Source organism: Fusarium keratoplasticum, chromosome 9 (genome assembly GCF_025433545.1).
Source record: "Fusarium keratoplasticum isolate Fu6.1 chromosome 9, whole genome shotgun sequence".
Classification (NCBI taxonomy): domain Eukaryota; kingdom Fungi; phylum Ascomycota; class Sordariomycetes; order Hypocreales; family Nectriaceae; genus Fusarium; species Fusarium keratoplasticum.
In genome coordinates, this window is record NC_070537.1 from 1,272,708 (window position 1) to 1,300,501 (window position 27,794).

General features: G+C 55.0%; 11 protein-coding genes across 11 annotated transcripts; 6 read left to right on the forward strand and 5 right to left on the reverse strand.

Annotated features, from left to right (window-relative positions):
- Positions 1-100: 100 nt before the first annotated feature.
- Positions 101-2,623, reverse strand: NCS57_01128200 (RING-type domain-containing protein; the record flags this gene model as incomplete). The annotated part of the gene is made up of 1 exon (XM_053061002.1): positions 101-2,623. The coding sequence occupies one exon, from the start codon at positions 2,621-2,623 to the stop codon at positions 101-103; it is 2,523 nt and encodes an 840-aa protein (XP_052909388.1).
- Positions 2,624-3,176: 553 nt separating this feature from the next.
- Positions 3,177-3,630, forward strand: NCS57_01128300 (uncharacterized protein; the record flags this gene model as incomplete). The annotated part of the gene is made up of 3 exons (XM_053061003.1): positions 3,177-3,230; positions 3,390-3,492; positions 3,545-3,630. 3 exons carry the CDS (start codon positions 3,177-3,179, stop codon positions 3,628-3,630), a joined length of 243 nt encoding a protein of 80 aa, XP_052909389.1.
- Positions 3,631-3,840: 210 nt separating this feature from the next.
- Positions 3,841-5,022, reverse strand: NCS57_01128400 (uncharacterized protein; the record flags this gene model as incomplete). Its single annotated transcript, XM_053061004.1, has 2 exons — positions 3,841-4,457; positions 4,512-5,022. 2 exons carry the CDS (start codon positions 5,020-5,022, stop codon positions 3,841-3,843), a joined length of 1,128 nt encoding a protein of 375 aa, XP_052909390.1.
- A 352-nt stretch (positions 5,023-5,374) lies between these two features.
- NCS57_01128500 (uncharacterized protein) lies at positions 5,375-5,848 on the forward strand (the record flags this gene model as incomplete). The annotated part of the gene is made up of 3 exons (XM_053061005.1): positions 5,375-5,538; positions 5,652-5,751; positions 5,840-5,848. The coding sequence occupies exons 1-3, from the start codon at positions 5,477-5,479 to the stop codon at positions 5,846-5,848; spliced, it is 171 nt and encodes a 56-aa protein (XP_052909391.1). The 5' UTR covers positions 5,375-5,476.
- Positions 5,849-6,528: 680 nt separating this feature from the next.
- NCS57_01128600 (Elongation factor Tu) lies at positions 6,529-7,942 on the reverse strand (the record flags this gene model as incomplete). The annotated part of the gene is made up of 2 exons (XM_053061006.1): positions 6,529-7,662; positions 7,739-7,942. 2 exons carry the CDS (start codon positions 7,940-7,942, stop codon positions 6,529-6,531), a joined length of 1,338 nt encoding a protein of 445 aa, XP_052909392.1.
- A 1,053-nt stretch (positions 7,943-8,995) lies between these two features.
- NCS57_01128700 (uncharacterized protein) lies at positions 8,996-9,469 on the forward strand (the record flags this gene model as incomplete). The annotated part of the gene is made up of 1 exon (XM_053061007.1): positions 8,996-9,469. The coding sequence occupies one exon, from the start codon at positions 8,996-8,998 to the stop codon at positions 9,467-9,469; it is 474 nt and encodes a 157-aa protein (XP_052909393.1).
- Positions 9,470-11,791: 2,322 nt separating this feature from the next.
- On the forward strand, positions 11,792-15,094 carry NCS57_01128800 (uncharacterized protein; the record flags this gene model as incomplete). The annotated part of the gene is made up of 2 exons (XM_053061008.1): positions 11,792-11,868; positions 11,920-15,094. The coding sequence occupies 2 exons, from the start codon at positions 11,792-11,794 to the stop codon at positions 15,092-15,094; spliced, it is 3,252 nt and encodes a 1,083-aa protein (XP_052909394.1).
- Positions 15,095-15,553: 459 nt separating this feature from the next.
- Positions 15,554-16,823, forward strand: NCS57_01128900 (60S ribosomal protein L4-B; the record flags this gene model as incomplete). Its single annotated transcript, XM_053061009.1, has 3 exons — positions 15,554-15,758; positions 15,914-16,064; positions 16,121-16,823. The coding sequence occupies 3 exons, from the start codon at positions 15,554-15,556 to the stop codon at positions 16,821-16,823; spliced, it is 1,059 nt and encodes a 352-aa protein (XP_052909395.1).
- Positions 16,824-17,294: 471 nt separating this feature from the next.
- Positions 17,295-19,448, reverse strand: NCS57_01129000 (Aminotran-1-2 domain-containing protein; the record flags this gene model as incomplete). The annotated part of the gene is made up of 4 exons (XM_053061010.1): positions 17,295-17,955; positions 18,009-18,368; positions 18,425-19,112; positions 19,253-19,448. 4 exons carry the CDS (start codon positions 19,446-19,448, stop codon positions 17,295-17,297), a joined length of 1,905 nt encoding a protein of 634 aa, XP_052909396.1.
- A 524-nt stretch (positions 19,449-19,972) lies between these two features.
- On the reverse strand, positions 19,973-21,370 carry NCS57_01129100 (uncharacterized protein; the record flags this gene model as incomplete). Its single annotated transcript, XM_053061011.1, has 1 exon — positions 19,973-21,370. One exon carries the CDS (start codon positions 21,368-21,370, stop codon positions 19,973-19,975), a length of 1,398 nt encoding a protein of 465 aa, XP_052909397.1.
- A 713-nt stretch (positions 21,371-22,083) lies between these two features.
- Positions 22,084-27,012, forward strand: NCS57_01129200 (Telo-bind domain-containing protein; the record flags this gene model as incomplete). Its single annotated transcript, XM_053061012.1, has 1 exon — positions 22,084-27,012. The coding sequence occupies one exon, from the start codon at positions 22,084-22,086 to the stop codon at positions 27,010-27,012; it is 4,929 nt and encodes a 1,642-aa protein (XP_052909398.1).
- Between the last annotated feature and the right edge of the window lie 782 nt (positions 27,013-27,794).

Here is a 27,794-nt window from a genome sequence, read left to right on the forward strand (position 1 = left end):
TCAAGAAAGACATTTGATGTTTATTGTGCCCAACACAGATTATATCCACCAACGCCATGTTAAACCAAGCGATTCTATACAAGCAATTATTCATCTGTGATCATAGTGGTGGCAACTCCTCTCGGCATATAGGGCACTGAAGCCGGAACCTCATCCAACCCTCAAGACATGCGCTATGGAAAATGTGCCTACAGGGCGTAACCATGTATAAGCGGCGCGCGAAAACACCCGCCACTCCTGTATCCTCATCCTCGGCCGTGAGCACAGGGACCTCGAGGACCTCACGGCAGATGGCGCAGTCGATGCTCCGGGTAGAGCTCCGCTTCTTACTGCCGTCGTCGCCGGAGCGAGCCCGCTCGATACCCGGGGTATCGTCAGCGACAAGACCAATAGGCAGGCCGCCAGCCTCGAGGCCGTCTTCTCGGAGGACGGGGTGGTAGTCCCAGGCATCAGGGGTCCAGCCGGCTGGAACACTAAAGCGTGGACCGATGACATCCTGGGCAGCGAGGATAATGAGTTGGATCCAGAGCCATGCGCAAAAGACGAGGAAGGCATGACGGTCGGGTCGGGCATAGAGAAAGTTGTCTTCCTTGGCCCAGAAGTAGGCGACAGGGAGGAGACGGAGGATGGACTGGCCGAGGACGAAGGACCATGTGAGGGCGCGACGACAGTTTCGGCGGGTGTTGCGGTAAATCTGGGGTATCCAGAGCGAGAAGTACAAGAATATGCAAAGGTTAAGGAAGAGGGAGCGGAGACTGGGATACCAAGTTGAGGAGGAGATAGCCAAGAAGATGATACACAAGGAGGTTAGTATGAGGCGGCTGATGATGCTCTGGAATGATTGGGGAGGAGGGGGTGTGCGTTCGGCGGTTGTAGCCCCAGGCACTGGAGTTGCGGAGGCGGTAATCTCGGCATCAACGTCCTGATCGGATGGGACAATGACGGGCTGAGACGGCGGCGGACGTATCGTAGGCTGTCTTGCTGTTACGGGGGCCGGGAGGAGTGAACCGGTGCCGGTGCTGGTGGGATTCGGGGTGGCCGAGGCCGGTGTGCTATCGGGGCTGCTGGTGGAAGTGCTCGAGGCCTGGTCCCGGTCACGACGCGGACGTGCCTCGGGAAGTTGAACTTCATGGATCTTGGCCAAGAAGCTGCCTCCGATGGTCATGGACAGGAACGCGGCAAACAGGAGCGCCAATGTGGGCAAGAATGTAGCAGCAGCTGAAGAAACCCATGTGGCAGCGGCAGTAAAGGTCATGCCGTCAACCATGATCATCGTGGCAATGGTCCAGAAGCTGACGCGACCCATAGTTGAGGGAGTACACGACTCTCGCATCTGGTTTTTGAGCAGATTGACTTGCGCAAAGACGATGACGGCGTAGACCAGAATCCACGTCTTCACCTGGTAAATCTGCACCTCCATCTTCATGCCGGTGAGATGTTGAGCTTCACTAGGGCTAAAGTCAGGGGGTCCCTTCGTTTCGAGGAAGAAGCCACAGTCCGGAGAGTAAATGACGGCGGATATCTGGAGCTTGGGAATCTTGGGAATCGGCGCGCCCACCGGTGACTGTAACTCTGATTCAATCGCGCCAATGATCGACTCCATGGCGTCTCTGGTTGGCTCGTTCGGGTCCAGGTTGAAGTGTTGTCGACTGGGTGGGTAGACTTGGGCGTACATGATGTACTCGCAATGTGGTGATGGGTTGGTGGTATACATCGGATTCTCAAGATCCGATGTCCATGGAACTGTCTGGTCGACATAGATGTTTTCTTCCTTCCTTGCAATAGTCCGGGCGATCGACTGGTTGAGTAGTCTCTGGCTGGACTGGAAGAAGTCTTCACTTGGTGCCAGGTGTGGTAGACCGAATATACCCTCGAACTTCTCGCTTGTAGTTGTCATCAAGATGACACCCTGTCGTGGCCAATGGACACCCCATAGCTTCATCTCCCAGTCATGGCCCGAACCCGACATATCCTCGATAGTCGTTGTGCCCTTGACACTCCGGATGAGACCACCGGCGACAGGTGTGTTGGTTTGGGCTGGCAGTTGCTCGTACTCGTTGACCGTCTTATTCCCTTCGAGTCGTAACATCATTCGTCCAGAGGTGCCAGTAATGTTGCGTGCCCAAGGGACCTCGTCGCCTATCCAATCCATCTCGGGAGCAACTTTGGTGAGGTTATAGCTGTCATACCCTCTAGCCGCAGAACCTTTGCGCTTCACCCACTCACCGTGGACTGTCCCTGACGCATTCATCCAAACTGCATCCCCCTCTCCAGCATCCCAAAGATTCTTGCCTCCAACCGGCGGTATGGCATGTCGACTGAATTCCAAGCTCCTCTCACGGAATCGATTCAAGTCTTTCCAAGCAAACTTGTCCTCCTCGCGGAACCCCGTAAGATTCAAATAGGAAGGCTTAGTCTTGGATCCCTTCTTCGGAGCAGGGGTAAAGTCCCCCCAGCGCGAGGCGTTCAACACGTCGAGCGCATCGTGAAAGCGCCCCAGTCTCTCCGCGGCCAGGTCAGACAATGTAAGAGACTGGCTCGAGTAGTCGCCCTCAGGAAAAACGAGCCAGATAATAAAGATGATAAAGGCGATCGTGGCGATCGGATGCTGCGCTTGCGGCATGATGACCCGCGGCGGCACGCGACTACCGCTGCAACATGCTAGGTCTGCTAAGGGTGATGGTGACTGCTGAACGGCCCCTCAAGAAAAACGAGTTAAATGTTTGTTGGTGGTTGATGTGATGGCGCGTTTCAAGATGGATGTCAATGATATGAGTGTGAGTGAGCTGCCTTCAAGTTCACTTGCAGACGACCATTTGTGAGAGTGGTACGTATCCGTTCATGACGGAATGTGCCAGGTGGGCCTGAGGTGCCTGCAATGCGCCTGCCCCCCGACCTCCCTCCACTGGCGGAAGCCGAGAAACGCCGTATCCGCCGGGGCCATTCACATCAATACAGAGGACACAGTACGAATACGGGCCATTTCTATCAACAGCCACTGAGCAAACAATCCCACGACTACCTAAGCTACAACCCAAGGGGGGGAAAGGACGCACACTTGCAACGCAAACAACCCAGTCTTTTCTCCTATCCTCTCTTTTCCCGTGGTCGTTCCTGGAGACGGCAATTAGTAGACCACCTCGTGCCACCCTCGTCGCAACCAAAAACAGAGCATCATGGCTAGCAACGACCCCAAGTCAGAGACCCCTGCAGGCCTCAAGCCTGAGAACGTATGTGCTATTGTCCTCTCGACTCTGCTCGCCCACCATTCAGCAGCTTTGATGCATGCCGTGTTACACACGACCAGCTGCATCAGAGAAAGCGCCGACTGCAGAGTGCCCCCATGGCCCAAGTCTCGACGACGCCACTGACCATCCTCCCTCCTGTAGTCTTCGGATGATGCTCGTGCCGATGTCACAGCCGCCGTCGAGGAGCTCCTCAACTCACTGTCCAACAAGTTTGCTGGCGTCTCCTCAGAGATCTTTGCCAAGAGTAAGTCTTCTGCCCGCAGTCATGCACTCTGCCCCACGCTGACCTTGCAAAGTGGATGAGATGTCTCGGAGGCTCGATAACCTCGAAGCAGCCCTCCAAGAAAGCAAATCCAAGGACGGAGGCTCGACAAAGTCGTAGAGAGCAATGTACCCTGCCGTTTACTGTCCAATTGCGGGGCGTTTGGGTTGTCCTTCACGAAAGGTGGTTGGTCTTCACGCATAGAACGAAGCTGCCTTATTGTTACGTTATTTCAGTCATGACATCAAGTAACCAAAGACTCTACTATATAAACCTTGATGATTTTGTACTCGCTTTCTCTTGCCTTTTGTTGTTCACATTCCTAATCCTTTATAGCTCATCCTTGACCTCCTCGACCTTCTCCTCAACCTTCTCCTCGGCCTTCTCGAGGAACTTGCGGAGGACGTTGGTCTTCTGCTGGATCTGGTCTCGCTTGGTCGGGGCCAGCCCGCCCTTGGACAAGATGCCGTCCAGTCGGGCGAGCTCCTTGGACGCCCAGTCGTTGTTCTGGCTAAGCTTATCAAACACACGGACGTAGTACTCGGCGTACTTCTGCTGAATAGCATCTGTAAGGCCCTCGACCTCCTTCTTGACCTCGGCGGCAACCTCAGCAAGAGCGGCGCCACCGGCAATCTTGGCGACAAGAGTGTCAAGAGACTCAACAGTACCAGCAATGGCATTCAGGCCACCGCCGGGAACACGGTGAGTTCCAGCGTGCTTGTTGACCCAGGCAAGGATGGCCTCCTCGCTGCGGCCGCCCTCGTAGGCGACAGCCTCCTTGCTGCCGGCAGGGAACCACTTGATGGTGGGGTAGGACTTGACGCCCTGCTGCTCGGTGACGGCCTTGCTGTTGGGAGCCTCAGCATCGACCTTGGCAATCACAACATTCTTGTCGTTGACGAAGTCGGTCGCAACATCCTCCCAGGTGGGAGCAAGGTTCTTGCAGTCTAGAGAAATGAATGAGTAGAGTTCGCCAGCAATTCACCCAAGGGAACACTTACGGCCACACCAAGGAGCGGTAAAGGCAACCAGGACGTTCTTGTCTCCACCAATAGTCTCGGCGAACGAACCATCGTTCAAGATGGCAACCTCGCTGGGCAGCTCAAGCTTCTTCTTGGGCTTGACACCAGTCTTCTCAACAATAAACTCGGTAAGGCTCTCGAGGTCGCGGCCAGACTTGTACTCCTGGGGCTTGTCGCTCTTTCCGTCAAAGAACTTGAGGGTCGGGAAGCCCTGGATACCGAATCGCTTTCCGAGCTCGCGCTGGGCGTCGGCGTCGACCTTGGCGATCTGGACCTTGTCGGTGTGCTCGTAGGCAAAGGCAAGCTCCTCCCAAACGGGGGCGAGCTTCTTGCAGTGGCCGCACCACGGCGCAAAGAACTCGACGAGCGTGGGCTTGCCGGACTTGAGGACGACCTTGTCGAAGTTGGAGGGGAGGAGCTCGATTACGGCCGACTTGGCTGCCACCGTAGCGGCGAGGGCCGAGAGCACGAAGCTCTTGATCAAGACCATTGTGGATGGTAGGCCTCGAGGAAGTTGACTTTTACGAAGGAGATGGAGTAATTGGATGAAGAAGAAAAGAGCTGATCAAAAACACAATTGTAAGATGTGCTTTGTTGCTCGGTGGTTGCTTGGAAATCCACTCGAGATGCCAGCTTGCAACGGAATGGCCCTTGTAGGTGAACGGACCGGTGAGGTAAGCGGGACGAGCTAAGGCAGGGTGAGCTCCCGCCGCTAGCGCTGCTGTCGTCACCTTGGAAGGAGCACGTGACATGAGACACAGCTCTGATCACGTGCAGGATGCCCCACGCTCACCCTCGTCTGGGCTGGGGCTGCGGAGCCCTCCAATCGGTGCGCGGTACGTCTCGTTGAATTCACACAAAATTTCCCGCCGAATTTCAACCCTCGCGAATTCAACCATCCCGCAAACTCCAGCTTTCGGTCATCCCCCCCAAGCACCGCAACCATGTCTCACGAAAGCGTCTGGAACTCGCGCCCCCGAAGCTACGGCAAGGGCTCTCGCAGCTGGTACGATTTATCTCCTTCCTCCCCGGACGCGAAAATCCCCAAGCGACGGGGGGAATCCTCGATGACAATGCCCGCCTCGAACGAAAATATGCTGACATTCTCTTGCTCTGTAGCCGCGTCTGCAAGCACAAGGCCGGTCTTATCCGCAAGTACGACCTCAACCTCTGCCGTCAGTGCTTCCGTGAGAAGGCCAAGGACATTGGCTTCAACAAGGTGAGTTTCGAACGAACACGATATTCCCCTACCCAAGGGGTCCCGACAATAAGAGGCACGAATGGAGACTGACCGATCGTCTCTACAGTACCGATAAACGATCATCATGACACCAAGTTTTCTCGGTTAAGGGGGGGTTGTTGAGAGAGAACGAATAGTGGATGGGGGAACTCTCGGCAGAAAGTCAAGGCCTTGCGCACAAAAAAGCACTCGGAGGGCGGCCGCTTGGAACAGGAGTTTTATGGCTTGCTTGGGTCCCTTAGGAAGATCGTGCGTCTGACGAACATCCTCCGAGGATAGACGAATACCATTGCATTGGACCTCACATGTCTGTGTGTCCGGACTATCCTCGTCTGCCAACATGACTGGATTACGGTTATGAAGCGTGTCGGTTCATTGTGAAGATGAGAATCAATACACATGAAATCGACTAAACCCCCTGTGCCCATTGGCTTGAAATGCCGAGCTCGAACGATTCGTTCGCGAAACAACAATTATGAAACACGACCGAAATCTCACAAAACCATCACTTCAACGCAAAATTTCAAGTGCTAGTTTTACATGTCTTATTACTGCCTCCCCAATTTTGTCTACATTACAATCGTCAAGACAACGGGAGGAAGCAGAGCGGAGATCTTTGAGCCCCCCGGCCGTACCTAGATATACAAGAGCCAAACTGGACTCAAAGTGGGAGACAATGCCCGGTTTTACATGAGCGCCATAATTCGTACACTACCCCAAAATTTTTCCTCTCCTGTCTATAAGCTCACCCCTCCTTTACTTGAGAATACGGGTGCAAAGACCGGTAGCGACGGTTCGGCCACCCTCACGGATGTTGAATCGCTGACCGACCTCAATGGCGTTGGGGTGGCCCATGGTGATGACCATCTCGGTGTTGTCACCGGGCATGACCATCTTGCTGCTGGCGTCCTCGGTACCCTCGGGGAAGGTCAGGTCGATGGACTCATCAGCAGTTCGGAGGTAGAGCTGGGGTCGGTAGTGCTCCTGGAAGCCAGTGTGTCGGCCACCCTCCTCCTTGGTGAGGACGTAGAGGGAAGAAAGGAACTGAGTGTGGGACTTGACAGTGCCGGGGGCGCAGACGACCATACCACGGCGGACATCCTCACGGCGGACTCCTCGGATGAGGAGACCAGAGTTGTCACCAGCCTGGGACTGCTCGCAAGACTTCTTGAAGGTCTCAATGTCGGTGACCTTGGTCTTGATGACCTCGTTACCCTTGCCGACGAGCTCAATCTCCTGGTCGCGCTTCAGGACACCACGCTCGACACGGCCAGAGACGACGGTACCACGGCCGGCAATGGAGAAGACATCCTCAACGGACATGAGGAAGGGCTTGTCAAGGTCACGCTCGGGGGTAGGGATCCACTCGTCAACGGCGGCAAGGAGCTCGTCAATCTTCTGGCTACCGATCTCGGGGCGCTGGTTCTGGAGGGACATGAGAGCAGAGCCCATGATGACAGGGGTCTCGTCACCCTCGAAGCCGTAGGTGTTGAGGAGCTCACGCATCTCCATCTCGACGAGCTCAAGCATCTCAGGGTCGTCAATGGCATCGACCTTGTTGACGAAGACGACAATCTTCTGGACACCGACCTGACGGGCAAGCAGCAAGTGCTCACGGGTCTGGGGCATCTGACCGTCAGAGGCGGCGACGACAATAATAGCACCATCCATGTTGGCAGCACCAGTAATCATGTTCTTGATGTAATCGGCGTGACCAGGGCAGTCGACGTGGGAGTAGTGGCGGTTGTCGGTAGAGTACTCGATGTGAGCAGTGGAGATGGTGATACCACGCTTTCGCTCCTCGGGAGCCTTGTCAATGGCACCATACTCGAGGAAGTTGGCGAGGCCCTTCTCGGCCTGTCGCTTGGTGATGGCAGCGGAGAGGGTGGTCTGGGAATTATCAGGTCAGCCGAGGTTTTTTTTCGCAACCAATTGATGGAACGGTGCGCTGCAAGTAGATTCGTACCTTTCCGTGATCGACGTGACCAATGGTACCAATGTTCACATGGGGCTTTGATCGCTCAAAGACGGCGTATGTGCGGTAGAGGTTGAGGACGCCAGAGGCATTCTGCTTCTTGAGGGCGGACTGGAGGGGGTTGATGGGAGCCGCCTTGAGGCCGTGGCGGGCGGTGCGCAGGAAAGGCGCAAGAGATCGGAAGGCGGTCGACATTGTGACGGCTCTGGGTATAATAAAGACCAATTGCGAAAGGACGAGAAGGGGGTGGAGAGGAGAAGGGAGAAGGAGGGGAGATGAGGGGATTCAGAACACGCGGTGGTGCTGCTGAGGAGGAGATGATCGGGTATGAGGCTTCGAAAATTTCTCGACAGCAGCTCTGGTCGCTCTTGCCCGCTCGAGAGTCTCTTTTGGTGGAGCCGACCAGCCGCTGGCCCAGGGATCAAGGCATCCAGTCAGAGGCGAGAGCTACTAATCAAGTCACGTGGAGCGCATCTGGCATTGGATCATGACCAGCTTCAAGATGCGTGTAAAAGAGGTATTTGTGAGCTTAGGACATGCTGGAGGGTAGTAAGTGAGGTGCGAAAGCCTTTGTTTGCTCGAGGTAAAATTCGTGACATAATTCTGTAGTGTTGGCTTTCATGCTGTGCAAGAAACATTCCTCGCTGCTAATGTATGGGTGGAACTTGTAACCTTCACTTTACACGCTGTCGCGACGATCAACAGCATCTAATAAGACTGCCTCGGTCCAGCAACCATGTCAATTCCACTTAAATAGCTCAAGAGTGTCCGTTCTGTAATCAACCAGGGACAAAGCGCTTGAATTGCGGTGTTTATTGTTGGCAAATTGGCCACCCCGTTCCAGAACAAGTCAATGTGGCCAGTGGGCGCCGGCTCCATCGGAGAAATCCAGCCAAAAAGAAACCTCCCGACTCGCGCGCCATATAAAACCCTGATGCTCCAACACTTCATCTCAGCTCAGCCATCACCCAAACACCACGAATCTCACTTAATCCCTCATTGCCTCAATCGAAAGCGAGGCTTCGACGCTTCTCTTCCCTTTTGACTACACCCGAAGTCTCAATTTTGGCGCATCTGAGCTGTCTTGTCGACACGGTAGCTTCAGCTTCTCGGCTTGATCAAAGTTAAGCTCGACATCAAAACAATCTTCCTTCACCAGGGTCACGTCTGGGAGCTTAAACCCGGGATAAATCTCAAGACACATCAAAATCTAGAACTTACGACCTCACTTTCAACACACCCTTCGCAATGGATCCCCTGGCCCAGCAACAGGAGCAGCCTGCTCAAGACGACATTGAGCTCAACGCCCTCGGCAAATTCACCGCCCAATTCCTTCAGTATGGAGCCAACGCCTCCAACAACCTTTCAAACACTTTCAACAACATGACGATGCAGTCCTGGATCCGCCTTGTCGTCATTGTCGGCGGCTACATGCTCCTCCGCCCCTACATGATGAAGTTTGTCACCAAGGGCGCCGTCAAGAAGATGGAGGAGGAGGACGAGAGGGAACAGCGCAAGGCTCAGATCTCGCCCAATGAGCTGCGGGGCCTGGTTGAGGAGGAACCTGAGATTGACGAGGAGGGCGATGGCACGGGTGCCGACTGGGGTCAGAAGGCCAGGGTGAGGCAGAGGACCATGCTCAAGAACCTGCTTGAGGCCGAGGAGCAACGGAGACTTGAGGAGGAGGAGGACAAGGACATTGCAGACCTTCTTGAGGACTAGAATGGGCTCTTGTTGGGGCTTTTCATTCTTGGGCACTGTACAAAACGACTTTACTCATGGGGTCAAGACTGGATGGAGCAATGTGAGGGAAGATACCACTAATTATCCTTTACGTGCTGGCGCAACGCCCGGTTTGCAGACTGTATCAAATCAGCTTGGATTCTAGGACTTGTTATTTTTAGGAAGCTGAATGAGGCCGCCAATGGCTTGCCTGTGACGCCAAGAGCTGTATCGTTGAATGGTGAAAAGCCTGGTTGCCTGTATATGCTGTACGACATGTCAGACTGACCAATAACTAGCACAACTTTCACCGTTTTTGTCAAATTGCTGCCTTCGATGAATCTCTGGATGATCTCTAGATTGATACTGGTGTGCGCAGAGATGAGACAAGCTATAGGTTCCCATGATCATAGCATAATGAAGGAGGACCATAAATACCACTGAGGTCTATACTCGCCTACTTAGTCTCTGCGGATAGGTTGAAAGCCTGCTGCCCAGCTGCTTGGACCCTTGTGATTTGCCAAGTACCATATCATGGCGCCCAGTGTCTCAAGTTGCCTTGGACCTCGTGGTCACATATGACGCCCAGTACCGCCGATAGGTACCGACATGCCCTTGACTGCATAGTTCTGGCTGTATCACAGAATCGAGTAGAAATATGGCCGATGATATCCTGGCACTGTCTTAAGCCCCGGGGTGTGATTTAGCATCCTCCTCGACATAGATAGCTTTCCCTTAGGAATGGAATCATGTTATCGGGGCCAATGTTATTGATACTCGTCATGATGGGCTTGTGGCAAGTTACGGTAGAATCCTTTGGAAACCTCCCAGGGAATAAAACAGTGTCAAGGTCCTCACAGATACATATGCACATTCCAAAGAAGCCTCCAGAAGTTGCACCGTCCTGCCCGATTGTGGATCGTTCCCTGTGGGACCATCATGAAGATGGCTTGCAGGGCCTCATGATGGCGCTCGAGTCAAGAAGACACTGGTACATACCTCTCTCTAACTTGAGTATCAGCTTATGGCTTAGATTACAACTTGGAATGTATAAACAATATCATACAGAATTATAAAGAACTCCTTTCTGTTATAGTATCTATTTCTGATGCTCGTATTTTTTTGTGAATTGTTGCATCGTAAAGTAGCAGTGCCTTTGATAGGAGTTATAAGTAGTCTTTTATTTCGCGAGGATGGGTCCCACAGCACAAGTAAATATCCTTGACCGCTGGGCAGATCTCTGTCGGTACCGTCACATTTCATGTCCTGGGATCGTCTGGGAATATCATCGATTTGCTAAGTCAGCTCACCGTATATGCGCTGCTAAGACTCAAAACCTGTTGGCGGAATTATGGCGTGTTTACCAGCACCCGCCATGATCGATGGACGGCCGTTGAAGCGGTGACGACTGTTATGCCACACACTCGCTCACTCCCGTCCAGCGGGTACCAGCCCCGAACATGATTGTGCACCTGGTCATGCAATATCAGCGCTGGAATGGAGTTCAAGTACTTGCGGCCTGAACATGATTGCAGGTGCTGCTGTGGGAGGTAATACTCTGTAACTGCCGTAAAACTCTGTGCGACGGCGCATTGCTGCACTAGAGGCTCTGGAGGTTCACCAAGCAGGGTATTCCCCAGAGCACATCACACAAACACATGACGCAGGCGCCAATATCGGTACATTTTTTTCTTAGTTTGTTCCCGTGAAAGCCATCGGCATGGACCAGCCGTGCAAAGCAAGACGTAGGAGGGGCAACCTGGCGGGGCGATTGGCGGGCGTCACAGGGCCAAGAACGAGGAGGGGTGGATGCCCAGCGACTCCGAGGTACATGTGCTTGGCTGGGCCGTCGGGCGTGGCATCAGGTACCTCGCCGTTGTGCTATGTCATCCCTCACGCAGGAAGGCAGGTTGGGCCCAGCTGCGCCCCAAGACGTCTCGGGCTTGCTCTCGCTCACCTTTCTGACGTCGTAAACCAAACAGATCGTCTCTTTATTCCGCCTCCTCCTTATTGGGCTTTTTGTTCCGTAAAAAACCTCCTCCCAAGTTGAAGGGGCCTCCGAGTCGTGTGCAGTGCAGTCCAGCTTTTTGCGACTGCTCTGCTGCTTCCTATCATCGAGCGCCGCCTGGAGGGCGCCAGCACGGCCTGTGCGACACCGAGACAACAGCCCGACCAGAGCAAACAAAACACCAGCAACCAGCCCGAACTCCAGTTGCCCGCTTCCCACCTTTTCATTCTCGCTGGCGCATTTCCTGTCCTCTCTTCTTGGATAGACTATAATGATTTCTTGCCGTTCGCACGAATAACGAATAGACACGCACCATGGTCGAGTCCTTTGACATTCAGAACCTCCTCCAGACGGGGTACTTTACAACATCCCGGGCCAAGAGCCCAAAGCCGTATGCCCTCTCCGCCAGACAATCAGGTTCCCCGCTTACATGTCTTTGCAGGCAATCATCCTCGCAGTTCGAAGCTAGTTCCTACTCCAAACCTACGTCGTCTTATTCCTCGTCCTATCAGTCGTCCTACCAACAATCCTCGCGGCCGTATTCCTCTAACTCGTCGTCGCGTGCGCCAAGGGTCCGCCCGCCGCCACCTTTTGTTGAAGATGAGGAAAACTCACTCAAGAGAGAGCATGGGTCATACTATGTCAAGAACCCAGAGGACGAACCTCCGTCCCGGGGAGAAATTGACCAGGCTCCATTGATCATGGAAGTTCATGAGTACAATCCAGAGCGTCGTTTCGTCATCTTGACAGGCTCGTCGAGTGGATCCGAAGGCGGGGAGACAGAGCGGAAGACAGTGCCAGTGCAACCACGACAAGAGCGTGTTGAGAAACCAGCGCGTGTCGAGAGACCAGAGCGACCAGAACGACCAGAGCGATCAGAGCGCATTGAAAAGCCTGAACGGGCTGGGAGATCTGAACGAGTTGAAAGACCAGAGCGATCCGAGCGAGCTGAACGTCCAGAACGAGTCGAGAGGCCTGCACGAACTGAGAGGCCTGAGCGGGGCGAACGAGCGGAGCGGATTGAACGAAACGAGCGACCTGAACGAAATGAACGGGTTGAACGGGTTGAGCGAAACGAAAAACCGTCCAGCGATACCCATGCGGACACGAGGTCAAGTCGACGATACGACACCAATCTTAACACCGGTGCGCCAACAAGCAGAGATCGCAGCAGGCCTCCATTGGAGAAGCGCCGAAGTCGGCAGGACTTGCCCCGACTTGACACTGAATTTAGGGACGACCAGCTGCCCGAAAAGTATCGTAGTCGCCCATCTGCTGCAGCAAGCAGCCGACCAGATCAGCCTCCTGTGCGACCACCAAAGATTCCAATCGATCCACCACTTCCACCTGAAGTCATCAAGCATAGCGCAGGCGGCCGTGAGAAGGCCTATCATAGTTATGCACAGCCTCAGGGTTCCAGTCGCAGATCGCCAACTCGACCAACTTATTCTACCAATCTGCCGGATGACCGACGATACGATGGAACTCATACCCGCACCTCCTCAACTGCATCCACCTCCAAACGCTCAAACGTTGAACCTGAGAAGCCAACTCGACCACTTTCGAAAGATAGGGTTAATGAAACTCCTTACCGCAGCGAGTACGTACCACCTAGGACCGCCAAAAAGGAGAGGTCGCCCTCGTATGGGCGAGCAGACCGAGAGGACCTTAGCCGGGCTTCGACATACCCCTCTCGAGAGACAGCAACTCGCCGAGATGACCGTCGAGACGACAGACGCGATGACCGACGTGACGAACGCCGAGACGAGCGCAGGGATGAGCGCCGTGATGAGCGTCGTGACGATCGTCGTGACGGCCGTGACAGCCGCGATAGTCGCGATGACCGTGGGGATGATAACCGCTCTGGTGATGAGCATCCGAAGGGACCACGAGAACTCCACGCACGGCGGAAAAAGTCTGTCGTGCTTCAGGACGAACGCGACTCACAGTCCAAACTCGAAAAAGTCGACGCCCCTACTGGCCCCAGGTCTGGACCTCGATTACCTATGGTGCCTATACCGATTCCGATTCCCTCTGGCTCCAGCTCGGCCCCTTCAGATGACTTGCCTCCAAACCCGCGGGCTGCAGCAACTTTCCCAACTGCTGGAGACTTAGTCGCGAGAGATTCGATCACAAGAGACCCTATCCCCAGAGACTCAATTGCCAGAGATCCCATCACTAGAGAGCCTATCGCTAGAGATCCTATCACTAGGGAACCCATAGCCATCCCCAGAGAGCCGATTGTCAGAAGCGAGCATGCCCTCCCCGAGAGACCCAAGAACGAACTTCCCTATCCCGTGGACGACGACCCATTTGATCCTCTTGATCCCCGGGGAAGCATTGAACGATTCAGCAGGCCACGATCTCGCTACGAGGTAGACCCAATCGTCTCTATGCCTGAGATCCCGATACCCGTTCCTATCGGTGGCCCTGAAACACCCCTTGAGATGAGACCTGCATCAGCCATACCGTCAAGTGTACGCCCTCCTCTCTCGTCGCAGCCATGGCAACCACCGGCTTTCGATCCTAATCGAGACGGTGTTTACCTAGAGAAGCCCGTTGGTGCCGTACGGCGACACTCGGAGCATACAGAAGCGACCGGTGGCACCACGTTCCCGGAGTGCCGACGCAAACATCCTGTAGCAGGCATGGTGGACTGGCTCACTTTGCCACGGACGGACTTCAATATCTGCCCGGACTGTTACGGTGCCGTCTTTTCGAAAACCGAGTACCGAAACCCCTTCCAACCCATGCTTCGCCCGACAGACAGGCCTATCGCCTGTGACTTTGGCGTTGGCCCTTGGTATCGCATAGCTTGGCTTCTCACTCTGAAGAACAACTTGCCAGACTTGCGGTTGTTCCATGATGTTGCCAGCGTCATCTCCGATACTAAAAACATTCCATGCCCCGGTGATAGGACAACTACTCGCAATTGGCTGACGCTTTACAATCCGTACACGCGACAGCTTGTCTACGATTTCACCGTTTGCCCCCAATGCGCCAGGATCATACAGGCTTTGCTTCCTAACCTTACTGGCATCTTTATTCCCCTTGATTCCCGTTCAGAGCCGACAAGGGGCGTTTGCGCAATGCGATTCAAGCCGAAGCGGAAACGGTTCGTCATGTATTTCGACGCCATGGAGACCACCTCGGATCAAGCCCGTCTGGAACACGAGGAGCCAGATGTCAAGAGTCTTGCTCAAGAGGTGGAAAGAATGGCTGCCGTCAGTGAATGCCAGGAGGATACACCCATCCACAACGGGTACTGGCATACCATGCAGTTCCTCCGTCAGTTCTCTGTCTGCGGCGAGTGTTTTGATGAGGTCGTCCGTCCATTGATCAACGACGACAACGTGATTGCTCGCAACTTCTATATGAACCCTCAGAGGTTACCAGTGGCAACATGCCAACTTTACTCTCCCAGAATGAGGGAGATCTTCCAAAAGGCTTGTCGTTGGAATGACCCCAAGTACCTAGAAAACAAGGTCATCGAGCGGATGGATATTGAGGCTAGGATTCACGACAAGTTGGCCAAATTGGACAGGTCAGGAAACGATGAAGAGTGGGTGGATGAACAGGTGGACAAGTTGATTCAGGAGTGGAAGAGATGGGAGTGATGAACTATGGGGGGACGGTTTGGGACGGGGCGGCTATCTGCATCTTGAAAATACCTAGACTAGGCATAATGACGACATGCATGTACGTATAATAAGATAAAGCAATTGCACGGTTACTATCCTCGAGGTTGTATGAGAGGTCAATACAGACTAAAGCATTTTGTCCATTTTCACGTTCTCTAGTGGGGTTGGACTGTGGTGTTTGTGTTAGTGCAGAGCAGGGGAGCTCTGCGGTCACGTGCCACTCGCTAGGGCGGAGTTGTTGGTGGGGCTTAGGGTCCCGCCTGGCGCCCACCAAAAAATCGATGTGAAATTTATCGCGCCCGAATTGCAACCTCCCACTCCATCACCAATTTCGACGCCGCCCGACGAACAAGGTGAGACTTGAACATCAACGCTTCCCTTCCAGACCTCAACTGACTCAATTAACCTCGTCAGGTCCAAGTCCCAACCTTCACAATGGCTTCGCGACCTACCGTCTCCATCATCGGCAAAGATGGTGCTCCCACTGGAGCTACCCACGCCATTCCCGCCGTCTTCACCAGCCCGATCCGACCGGACATTGTCCAGCAGGTTCACACCGGTATCGCCAAGAACAAGCGACAGCCCTATGCTGTGAGCGAGAAGGCTGGTCACCAGACCTCTGCTGAGTCCTGGGGAACTGGTATGTGAAGAACTTTTTTTTTTTCGACTTGAAGGAATTGGAGGGGAATTTTTGTGGGCGCCGGGGCATGGATAGCATCCACGGGAAGAGGAGGAGATGCTTCAGGAAACCACCACGACAGCGAGGGAAACAGCTGCTAACAGGATACCTCACAGGTCGTGCCGTCGCCCGTATCCCCCGTGTCTCTGGTGGTGGTACCCACCGTGCTGGTCAGGCCGCCTTCGGTAACATGTGCCGTTCCGGTCGCATGTTCGCCCCTACCAAGATCTGGCGAAAGTGGCACATCAAGGTCAACCAGGGCCAGAAGTGAGTTTTTCTCAGTGAAAAGATGGTCGAAGGAGCGAAACTAACATCGAAACTAGGCGATATGCTGTCTGCTCCGCCCTGGCTGCCTCTGCTGCCGTTCCCCTGCTCCAGGCCCGTGGCCACCAGGTCAGCTCCGTCCCTGAGGTTCCCCTGGTTGTCGACTCTGCCCTCTTCGAGGGTGCCGCTGTCGCCAAGACCGCTGCCGCTCTCAGCCTCCTGAAGGCTGTCGGTGCTGGTGCCGATGTCGAGAAGGTCAAGAAGTCCAAGAAGCTCCGAGCTGGCAAGGGCAAGCTCCGTGGCCGCCGCCACCGCCAGCGACGTGGCCCTCTCGTCATCTACGATGCCGAGACCGACGGCAAGGAGCTCGTCACCGCTTTCCGCAACATCCCCGGTGTCGAGACCTCCCCCGTCACCGCCCTCAACCTCCTCCAGCTCGCCCCTGGTGGTCACCTCGGCCGATTCATCGTCTGGACCTCTGCCGCCTTCAAGGCCCTCGACCAGATCTACGGCTCCACCACCGAGGCCTCCACCCACAAGCGTGACTTCCTCCTCCCCTCCAACGTTGTCTCCCAGGCCGACCTCACCCGCCTGATCAACAGCTCCGAAATCCAGAGCTCCCTCAACGCTCCCAAGGGCGAGGCCGTCACCCGACGATCTGCTGTCCAGAAGAAGAACCCCCTCAAGAACAAGCAGGTCATGCTTCGCCTGAACCCCTACGCCTCCGTGTTCGCCCAGGAGGCTCAGAAGAAGCAGAACTAAGATTCTCGACTTGCTGGGTGTGCAGCAGGCTGGGAGGGAAATTGGTGACGGGTCTGGCATGATTTGATATCGAGGCGTAATGGCTTCTGGAAGGTTGAGCTCTTAAAAATGAATCAGAGATTTGATATGAATTCCAGCCTAGACTCGGCATTGGTTCCGTACTTTGATGTTTGTAACGATTGAGCGTTGTGAATTGCGTCATTTCTGAATTATTGATGTGATGTGATGAGAGATATGTGAGATCCAGTGTGACCTTGTCCTGACACACGACATGTTGATACCCTAGGGTTGTGAGGTTATACATCAAGCAACATCTCCCAATGACATTTCTTTACATAGAGTTATCAGTCATTCAACACACAACATACACACATTGACACATTGAACAGCTTTGGCATGTCTTGAGTAAGTATCGTATTCAGCATCTTGGCATAAGTACTTCTACGAGTTGAGGTTATTTTCCTTTTCCGCTTACAACTCCGCAATCAACTTTTCGATCTCAGCAACATCAGTGATTCTAAAGAAGTTCTGAACCGACTTGGAGAATCTCAACGAGCCAGCATCAATATTCTCATCGCTCTCGGCGGCAAAGCACAGTCTCACGTACTTCCAGCCGTGCTCAGCCAGAATCTCAGGGGTGGCGCTGAACATGCCGCCAGGGCTGCCCAGCACCAGGTTGGGAGCTTGTGTGCTGTGGATGAGGAACGCCTTTGCCAGCTCTGGCCCGTTGATGACGGGGACGTCGGTGCCGCGGGCGTTGAAGAGAGGGTGCTGCTCAAAGTGAATGCGCAGCCAGACAAACATGCCTCCGCGAGGCCAGTCAAACTCGAAGAGCTTTGTCTTGGTGATGACGTCCCAGTCCGAGTCTGGTTTCTCAGGCGTCGACTGCTTCAGCTGGAAGGCGTTGTCCTCGAGGATGGTGCACATGCGTGTCATGCGACGCTCGTACTCGCCACGGAGACCTTCGAGCCAGCGCACCCAGCCGTCGAGCTTCCAGCCCTTGAAGTTGGCCTTTTCGGACTCGGAGAGGGCGCCGAACTCTGCCAGGGCCGAGGAGTGTGGGCCGAGGAGGACCTGAGCGATGAAGGCTTGGACAAAACCTGACGGTTGGCTGGTGCTGGCCTCGGTGATTCTGTCATCTGTGTTAGTAGTGTCTCAAGGTTGATGGGAGCTGCAAGTGCTTACCGAGTGATTCTCTCAATGATAGCAGGCTGGGCTGTAACATAACCCAATCGGCAACCAGGGGCAACCGTCTTGGAAAAGGTATCAAGGCGGATGACACGACCGTCGACATCGATGCTCAAGTACGAGGGCACGAGTGAGTCGATAAACTCGTAGCCAGACGTCTTTGCCGGCGTGTGCGTCTCGATATGTCGAGGTGTCTCGTGGCCCCTGAGTCTGGCCTCGTGGACGGCGGCCGAGGGGAATTGAAGGTACCAGTAAGGATCATCTTCAACAATGATGATGTCGTATTTGCTGGCGAGGGCGTAGATCTCCTTTCTCCTCTTGATTCCCAAGACACCGCTTGTGGGGTTGTGTCCCATACTGGTGAGCAGTTAGCGATTGGGCCTTCATCCGGTCAGCTGCTTTCAAGTACTCACGTCACCGTATAAAGGAAGTGCGGTCGTCGGCCATTTCGAGGATCCCAGTTATCAAGCACATCCCGCAGACCTCCTGGTCCCTCCACCAGCATGCCCTCACGATCAAGCTCGACAGGCACAACCTGAACTCCAAGAGGTCGAGACTGTGTAAGAACGTTTCCAAAAACAAAGGTCTCACACAGCATGCCTGGCCGCTCAGTCACGGGGTGAACTCCCTCATACCAGGGATCAACCAGGAGCTGCAGCACCTTGGAGAAACCGTCCGTTCCGCCGTTGTTGAGGATCACGTCAGCGCCGCCATGATAGGGGACGCTGGGGTGCAGCACTTCGTTGGTGAACTGCTTGACAAAGGACAGCAGAGGCGGGTAGCCAGCGGCGAGGCCATATTGGAGAGCGGTCGCGAGATCGATCTTCTTGGTGCGGTCCGGCTCGTGGAGGACCTTGGGAATAGTAATGTGTGCTGTGGTTCCCTTGTAGTCGGGGTCCTGGGGAGCGTTTCCGTTCTTTGAACCGTTGGTCTTGCCGTTGGTCTTGCCATTGGTCTTGCCATTAGAATAGCCGTTGGATGATGCCTCGTCTAGTTGCTGCTGAACCTCGGCGGGAGTGTTTGGCGAGGGCTGCCACCGCTCAGGGGTTGCTACGTCGGCTTCTAGTGTGTCGTATGGAAAGTATTTAACATTGGGCATTCCTGTCAAAGCATCATGTCAGTCTTCGGAAATACAAGATCACAAAAGGTTTGGTCGGAGGTAACGGCCTAAGCTCCGGCATGATACCGGCCCCGCTCCGCCCCGAGATGCCGGCACGGGGAAACACTCGCAAAACACTCACCTCCAGAAAAGTTGCTGATACCAGGAGTCTGGATGAACCTGTAAAAAGCCTTGATCCTGCTCTGTACCCGGTTCTTGGTGACCTGCGAGTAGTGGTGCGACAGGTCCTTGGGGTGAGGCAGGGCCTTGAGGGTCGCCGCAGCCTGTGCCGCAGCAGCAGCGGCAGCAGTGGTATCAATGCTTGCGGAGGGAGCCATGGTTGAGGTTCTCTATAGATTGGCGACTGTTGAAGCTGAGATCCGTGATACGATTATGATGAGAGATCACGAGAGGTGAGGGCCGTTCTCTTCTTCAAGTACAAGTCCACCCTTGAAGGTCTCGGCAATAGGATGCTCTTGTTAATCGTATCCCCCGATGGCGGCATCGCGCCAACCATTACAAATCCAACAGCAACCCCCGTCATTCTTATCCACCATCACAACATCGCTTCGCTGCACCATTCGCACTCCCCCATAAATTGGTTCTTTTCCCCCGGGGGGGTTATCGGGCGTAGAGCGGGATGGGCCAACCACTGCTCGCAGATGCATCTTGTTTGTTGTCTGCGCCCTTCAATGAAGGCGCACAACGAGGATGGATAGGTTGGAGAAGCGGATCTTATATCGTAAAACGCAAAACGTCTTGGCCTTAACAAATGGCGAAATAGTCTATCGGATCTTTTCCTCTCTCTCTCTCGGCTTCTCCGTTGCTTGCGAGCCGTTTCGTTTCCTTTGCCCTGCCACGGCTACGGCCTCGGCTGGTAGTGAAATCCAATCTCCTCGAGCGTCTGCGCTGTGCAGCCCAGCTGCTCGAAGCGTGCCTTGGCCTCGAGGAAGACGCTGCGCTGCCACATGTGCTCATCATCCCACCGCGGAGGTTCCTTGCCCAGCCGCTGGGCTGTCATGACCCAGTCATGCAGCTCATTGATATAGTGACCGTCCCCATCGGGACCAAACACATGCAATGCATCCCCCTCCTCCTCCTGCTCTAGCGCCTGGCTCCACGCTTCCATGGCATCTTTACTAGGCAGGTTGAGGTTGTTGGACCACACCGCCGAGAAGAGTGCTGCTTGGCTCTCACAGAGCGGCCACGGGGCTGCCTTCATGTTGAGGCCAGGGAAAACGAGAGTAGGATGCTGGATGTGAAATACATGCTTGTACAACCCGTGAACACCTCGTCCTGTAGTGACGAGCTTGCGGTTTAGGTCTGGAAGGAAGGGGAAGCCGTAAAGAAAGCCAGTGCAAAAGACGATGGCGTCAACGTCCTTCTCGACCCGGCCATCCTTGAAGCGGACCCCCTTCTCCTCGATCAAAAACTCGTCAATCTCAGCCGCTTCTTCGCAGCCTGAATGGGCTAGCCTGTCCGGGGCAGTAGGATGCCGCACAGATAAGATGGCTGGCTTCCTACACTGCTGGTTGATCTGCAGAGCAATGTCCAGGCCGGAGGGGCCGTTTCCAACGACAATGACCTTTTCGTCGTTGAAGGGATGAGGAGTGCGGTACTGCTTCGAGTGGGTGATGACGCCAGGATATGCCTCGTTGAACTCGGCGAGGTTCTTCATGTTTGGGATGAAGGGGATCGTGTAGTGGCCGTTGGCGACGACGACAGCGTCAAACTCTGCAACAGTGAGGTTGCCGTCGACTGTCGACTGCGCCTCAACCTCCCAGCTGTCTCGACCATTCTCCTGCGGCTTCAAAGTCACCCGGTTGATCCGCTGACAGAAGCGAATCAGGGGCCTGACGTCCTCAGCGTACTTGAGCAGGTAGTCCTGGATCATGGTCCGTTCAGGAAACAGCCTGGCATCGTCGGGGAAGGCCTGGCAGGAAAATCTCATCACAGAATTGGGGAGATTGGCGTGAAGCTGCTCGTACATGGGCGAGGTGAAGATGGGTGCGGCGCCCTCGCACCAGCGTATAGGCTCACTGGGAGGACAGAAGGGGTCCTCCTGGGGAGCCGGACAAGTTCCTGGAGCGAGGCCGCTGTAGTTCCAGATGCCACCGACCTGGTCCTGCTGCTCAAAGACGACAATCTGGTCAAAGGACCCCTGCGCCGTGAGGTATTTGGCAGCCGACAGGCCAGCCGGACCAGCGCCAATGATGGCGATCTTGCGGACGTCGAACGACGCCGGAGGGTAGGAGCCCATGGTTGCAGCAGCTGTTAACAGACACAGACCAGATCACAGCGTCCTGTTGGTAGCGGCTCTTGCTTGTCGAGGTAGTGTTGACAAGATCAATTCGCCTCCGTCTATATATGGAAGATGAGAAATCGTCCGACGATGATTGCCCTCCTTCACGCACCAAACCAAAAACACGTCGAGTGGGGAGTGGAACTATTTCGACATCGTGCTTTGCTGTGCGTGGGTGCCTCTTTACTCGCTCCGGCTCGCCCACGCCGGCAACTAACCTACGTGACTCAAGGTCGCCTTCCATTGATATGGTAAGCAGAGTTGCCCCGGCTCTCAAGCGGCGCCGAACGGAACGAAGCCGATTGTTAGTGGTCGGGTCTGTCAATGCGCCAAGATAAGGTGGTTTTGAGATGTAAAAAAATGTTAGTGCCGCTCCCACCGCCTTCCACTTTGGGACAGTCCCCACGGGAGCTTAGCTTCATTCCACCTTCTTTGTGCTGGGAGCTTGCCTAGGCTTTACTTGTGACCGCAACCAACCGAACAATCATCAACAACAAAGACACGCATCGCGAGACTGCAAACAACTGCTTCGCCATGTGCCATCGATACTGAGGGCTTGTACTAGCTTCGTATCTCAGGCGAAACCTCATGATCTGAGATAGAACGATACTCTCCTCTTCCATGACCTCACGGCTCCCCACCGACGCGATCGACTTTGCGATTCAGCCAACATGACCGACAACCAACCCCCGGCAGAGATCCTTCGCGATGGACAACTCACCGCCATCGCCGAGCTGAACCCCGAGGTTTCTGATCAGAATAGACGAGTTGTTGACGGTACCATCACCATTACATGGCCTTTCAGCGTTCTCAACAAATCAATCGCATTTCTACTAGCCGAGCGCGACTTTCGACTTCGACGCGAAAAGGGACAGGTGCGCATTCGATTCCATGGCGCTTCAGCAAAGGCTATTTCGGATGCTTCTCTAGGAGGTGGCGACGAGATCCGCTTAAGCTTGGAAGGAGTCAAATGGGAGAGGAACGAGACGCAGACGCAGGTTGCTGGCAGCACTCTCGAATGGCAACTCGAATTCAACAATCGCCTGATCCTAAGCATCCGCAGGCCTGATTCAGAGCAGGAGGAAGTCATCGACATCGACACGCCAGCCACGGAGCCCGAAGCCACCAACGGCCAGACCGATAGCGTTGCGCCTGTTGACATCACCATATCCAACACCGATTTTGCGATACCCTCACCACGATCCCCGAACATCTCTCTCCCAGCCAAGCGAAATGCCTCTGAGCGAGAACCAGAAGAGTTCTCGTCTCCCGCCTTTCTCAAGCGAGCTCGAGTTTCATACGGAGGATTATTTGAGGGGGGCTTGGACATTTTCGATGAGGAAATCACTAAAAAGGCCAAGTCCAAGAAACGCTCGAGATTCAGTCTGCCCGCCAATGCTTGGAGATATACCAGCCAGTCTCCCAGTCCTGAACCCGATGAAGCTTCCCAGGAAGCAGACGACGCGCCCCATACGAACGGTTCTCTTGGTCAGAATGGCACAGTTGAAGATACGCCAATGCCCACGCCGCCACGGCCGTCCATGATTGATCAGGGATGTCAGACAGTAGACGTCGACTTCACGCCTATGGCTAGTGTCCAAGTTTTGGCCGAGTCGCGACCTACCTTTGGCTTTCCGCAGGCGACTCCAACACCACTCCCGAGAACAAAGCCAATCGAGACAGATAATGCGCTATTGGGACACTCCTTGCAATTTCAAGGAGACGCCGAGGGCCATCAACATCTCCATCCCGAGGCGCATCCCGATCTACTCGGTCACTCGCCAAACCACATCGATACTAGGCTCACATTCGGCTTCGCGCCTCAAACCGTGCTCTTCCCGTCTGCGCCAGGCCTTTTCCCTGCAGACCACAACCAAGATGCAGCACCAGAATCTCCTAGTCGCGGCGCGAGGGCGGAGGACTATCCAGCAGAATTCCTGGATGCCACTCATCTCCCCCCTGAAAGCACTGTTTCTCATCCAAGTCTTTCCGCGCGCGAATCGCACATCAGCCCTCAGCCTACAGAGCATCAAGTTTCTTTTGATTCGGCGTCGACTCTGCATCCCGTATTCGACGCCCCCTCGCGATCGCCACAGACTGCGTGGGCGCCTGAAGTCTCAGCTGGGCCGTTCTCTACTGCAATCGCTAGAAGCGATGTAGACAATCCAGTTGAAATCTTGAGTTCATCGCCCAGCAGAGAAGCAAGTCCCGGGCCCTTCTCACCTTCAGGGGAGGATCTAGCCGAGGACGCTGCTGCGGAAGCCTCACCAGAACCGGCACTAGAGGAACCCTCGAGTGAGGCAGAGCATTACCGAGATGGAGGCGATGAACCTGGCGACGATTACGATCTACGGAACTACGACCGCGCACATGATGACGATGACGATGTCCAATCCTCTGAAGAAGAAGGCCTAAACAACAACGACGTAGAGGCACAGATCATGAACCCCGAGGAAGATGAAGCAGATGAGGATGAGGAACTCGATGGACAGGAAGAGCGGGAATTGGATGAAGAGCCCGATGAATATGAGGAGGAAATGTACGAAGAAGGCTTCGAAGGAGAGGGCCAGGAGTACGAAGGCAGTGATGGTGATGCAGAAGGCGAATATTACTCGGGAGAGGAAGGCTCCTACGATGAGGAGGAGGGAGACGAGGGAGAGGAAGAAGACGGCAACGCAAGAGCTGGTCCTCCTGGTCGATTTGCCCCTCCCACAGAGCCTGTTTTCATCAGCTTGCTCTCTGATTCTGAAGACGAAGACGAAGATAAGGATCAGTCAAACCAGGACCAGGACCAGGACCAGGACAAGGAACCAGAGCAGGAATTCGAACGAGAACCTAAGGCAGAGTCAAAATCGGAGCCCAAACAGAAACCAGAGCTCACACAAGAGTCCGGGCCCGAACAAAAGGAGCAGCCAGAGTCAAATTCAGCACCGAAGCCAGAACTTGAACCAGAGCCAAAATCCGAACGAGCAGAGGAGCCAGAAAACCCACCAGAAGAGAAATCCAAGGAGGAAAAGCCCGAAGTGGAGGTGGCGGGAGAGTCGGTCGCTCAGCCAGAGTCAGAGTCAAAGCCAGAGCTTCCAGCAGAAAAGTCACCACGCGCGGATTTGGATGAGGCAAATCAGGTTGACGAGGTAGAAGCCACTACCCCCAGCAAACCAAAGGAACCAGACAATGCCCGAGGTTCTGCTGAGCCTTCTACCGGTGAGATGGAAGTCGACACCGAACCGTCACATCTTGAAGCAACAGACGCAAGAAAAGATCAAGACCATGACAGTGCGCCTCCTGATAAGGAGATCCCAGATGCGGAATCTGCGCATCAGGCTCCGGCGATTCAATCTCCGCAATCTATGCCAGCGCAAGGGTCGCAGGCTGGACAAGTTGGAGAACCCGAAGCGGCTCCGGAGAATGAAATATCGACTGACGTGGAGATGGACGATGCGCCCGTCTTGGCTGAGGAATCGAAAGACAAGGCGGAAAACAAAACCACTGGCATGAACGATTCGGACGAGGCTCACCCTGTCACTGCCACGACCGAGGAACAGGCTGAGGCCATGGATGTCGACGAAACGCATGAGGCGCCCGATGAGCCAACAACGGCCGTATCTCTGGAGATTGCTGACACGACGACTGTTGTCAGCAAAGAAGTCGATGGCACGATTGCGGAGAGCGCACAGGGACCATTGGGGGAAGACAAGGACAAGGTCACCCCAGTCGAGGCCCCGACTGGGGAAGAAGCGTTTGCAGAACCACGCGGTACCCCAGAAAATGGCGTCGAGCCATCGAAATCGCCAACCGCTCCCGCAGCGGGGGTTGCCCTGGCCGGGGAGAAGACGGGTGCAGCCCCAGACAATCGAGAAGCAGTCGTGGAAGCTCGAGAATCTCAAGGCCAGGATCCAGCCGAGTCCCCTGACGCCACAATGCAGGATGCTTCTTCTGAGCTGACAGCAGCGGCTCAGCAGCAGCCAACAGGTGCTGTAGACCAAACGGGCCACGGTGAGGGTGAGGGTGAGGGTGCTGGGGAAGCTGGCAGTGATGAGCAGCTGGCAGCCGATGGGCAGCTGGCAACCCATGGCCAGATGTCTCCCCCGCCAACGCAGTTTTCTCACGCACAGGCTTCTCAAGACACCAACAGAGAAGCACCCTTGCTTTCTCAGGCTACATCCATCATCTCGAACGACCACCACGACGCCCATCTTCCCACTCCTGGGGAGACACAGCAGGAAATTGAGGTCGAGATGGCCGTCACCATCACCACGGCCACGACCAACCAAGACATGCCGGTCGACGAAGATGATGTAGGCCCAGAGGATCAGATCATGGCCGAAATCCTACAACACTCCCCCGTTCGACCAGACACCACCCTTCAGCTTGCAAGCCCTGCCGCATGCTCCCCCACAGCTTCAGTGCCTAAATCGTCTCCCCAGACTGTGCAGACCGAGGAACTCCACGAAACGTCATCGCGAACCGCTCAGCGGGCGCCCGAAGCGGCCCCTGTCACCAAGTCCCTGCGCAGTCGGCGCCATAGGTCAAGCAAATCATCCGACCATGCCGACCTCTCACAGCCTGACCCCAGTATTCTATTGGCCATAGGATCGGCCGCACCGACACATGGGGACGGTCATGCCAAGCACAGCAGCCCAACGGGATCGGCTCGTGTGACGCGCAGCAGGGCGGAGCAGAATGATCCTAGCCTCCAGTTAGTGAGGGCATCAGCGCAGGCAGATGAAGGCAAGGGCAGAGGAAAGAGAAAGGCTGCCGACACTCAGAGCATTGCGAGCGCAGAAAACAGCTCGCCAGGATCACTGAGAGTGACCCGTCAGAGGGTAGAGGATGACCCCAGCATTCGCCTCATCAAGGCGACGAGCCCTTCGACGCGACAGACACGAAGCCGCCGGATGTCGGATCACAGGCGCGAGACCCCTAAGCGTGAGACTCGGTCAGCCTCTCGAAGCCTACAGCTTCGAGGAGATACACCAGGGGCGTCTTCAGTAGCGCTCAAGTCACCATCTATTGCAGGGTCTGCTGCTACAGCGGCTGAGGACGAAAATGTCGGCACAGTCAAGCTGCAGCTGCTTAGGAGCCTGCGCACGACCATGCCCGACTACTTGTCGCTCAAGTCGCTCAGACACTCACTAAACAAAACAACCGACATCCTAGCCATAGCGACAACAACGCCGGAGAAGGCACACCGACCGAAACACGGGCCCCGGGATTACATGCTCACCTTGAATCTCACCGATCCATCGATGGCTCCCTCCGGGGTTTGTGTGGCCCACATCTTCCGGCCGCACCTCGCCGCTATGCCGGCCGTCCACATCGGAGATGTGGTCCTCCTCCGGCGGTTCCAGGTGGTATCGATGAAGGGCCGGGGCTTTGGGCTCCGGGCGGGGGATGCCTCGGCATGGGCCGTGTTTGAAAAGGCGGGCGTGGAGATGGAGCCGCAGGTCAAGGGCCCGCCCGTCGAACTTACCGCGGATGATGTCAAGTATGCCGAGGGCCTACGGCGGTGGTGGAGCCTCTTGGATGACAAGGCGATGGAGAAGATCGAGAGGGCCAGCCGGAAGGTGACCGAGGCGGGCAAGGACGACACCAAATAAGGACAAAAGGGGGTGTGAGTTGAGGAACAGGACAGGGATCATGCAGTAGAGAATGGGAAGGATTTACCACTGTCTACTTGCGGCTCTGGGGACACCGCGATACATCCAGGCGTATTCATGCATTTCATTTTTCGAGGTCAGATGGAGAGGAACAAAAAAGTAACGAGGTGAGGGCGTCGAGGAAAATGCCCGTTCACCCGCGAACTGCGAACTGCATATGCATGATGTAATTGGCACTCATTCATGAGATAGGGAGGAGTCTAGATGTAATTCTACAAGGAAAGATACAGTCACAAGCGATCACATTTGCCATGGTGGAGGTCCAAGTATACGACAGATGCCGTGCCGAGGATGAGATGAGCTGAACCCCATGTGCAAGCAAGCGCAAGCTCCCCAGTCATAGCTATGAGCTTGCTTGAGCTTAAGCTGTGGTCAGAGCTGCTTGGCTGCCGGTATCGGCGCATGTGTCATTGCCCATTGAAGCTCTTGTGTTTGACTTTTGCCCTTCAAGGACAGGTTCCGAGGCTCAGGTCCAAAACGTGGGGAGGGGAGTCACAGTCAAATCTGGAGGAACGGATGCTTTCCACCTCTGGCGGGTGGGTTGGAGCTAGGACAAACGGCTCGCTCAAACAAGCTTCTCCATCCCCAGATCCTCTCTCTGTCTGGGGCCTCGTTTAGCACGGAACCGCAGCCGCAGCGGTCCTCTCTCGGTCCTTGTCCGTGAAGTCAAGTGGGCGCTGCAGAAGGTCAAAGAGACGATGGCCGTGACTCTGACTCTTCAG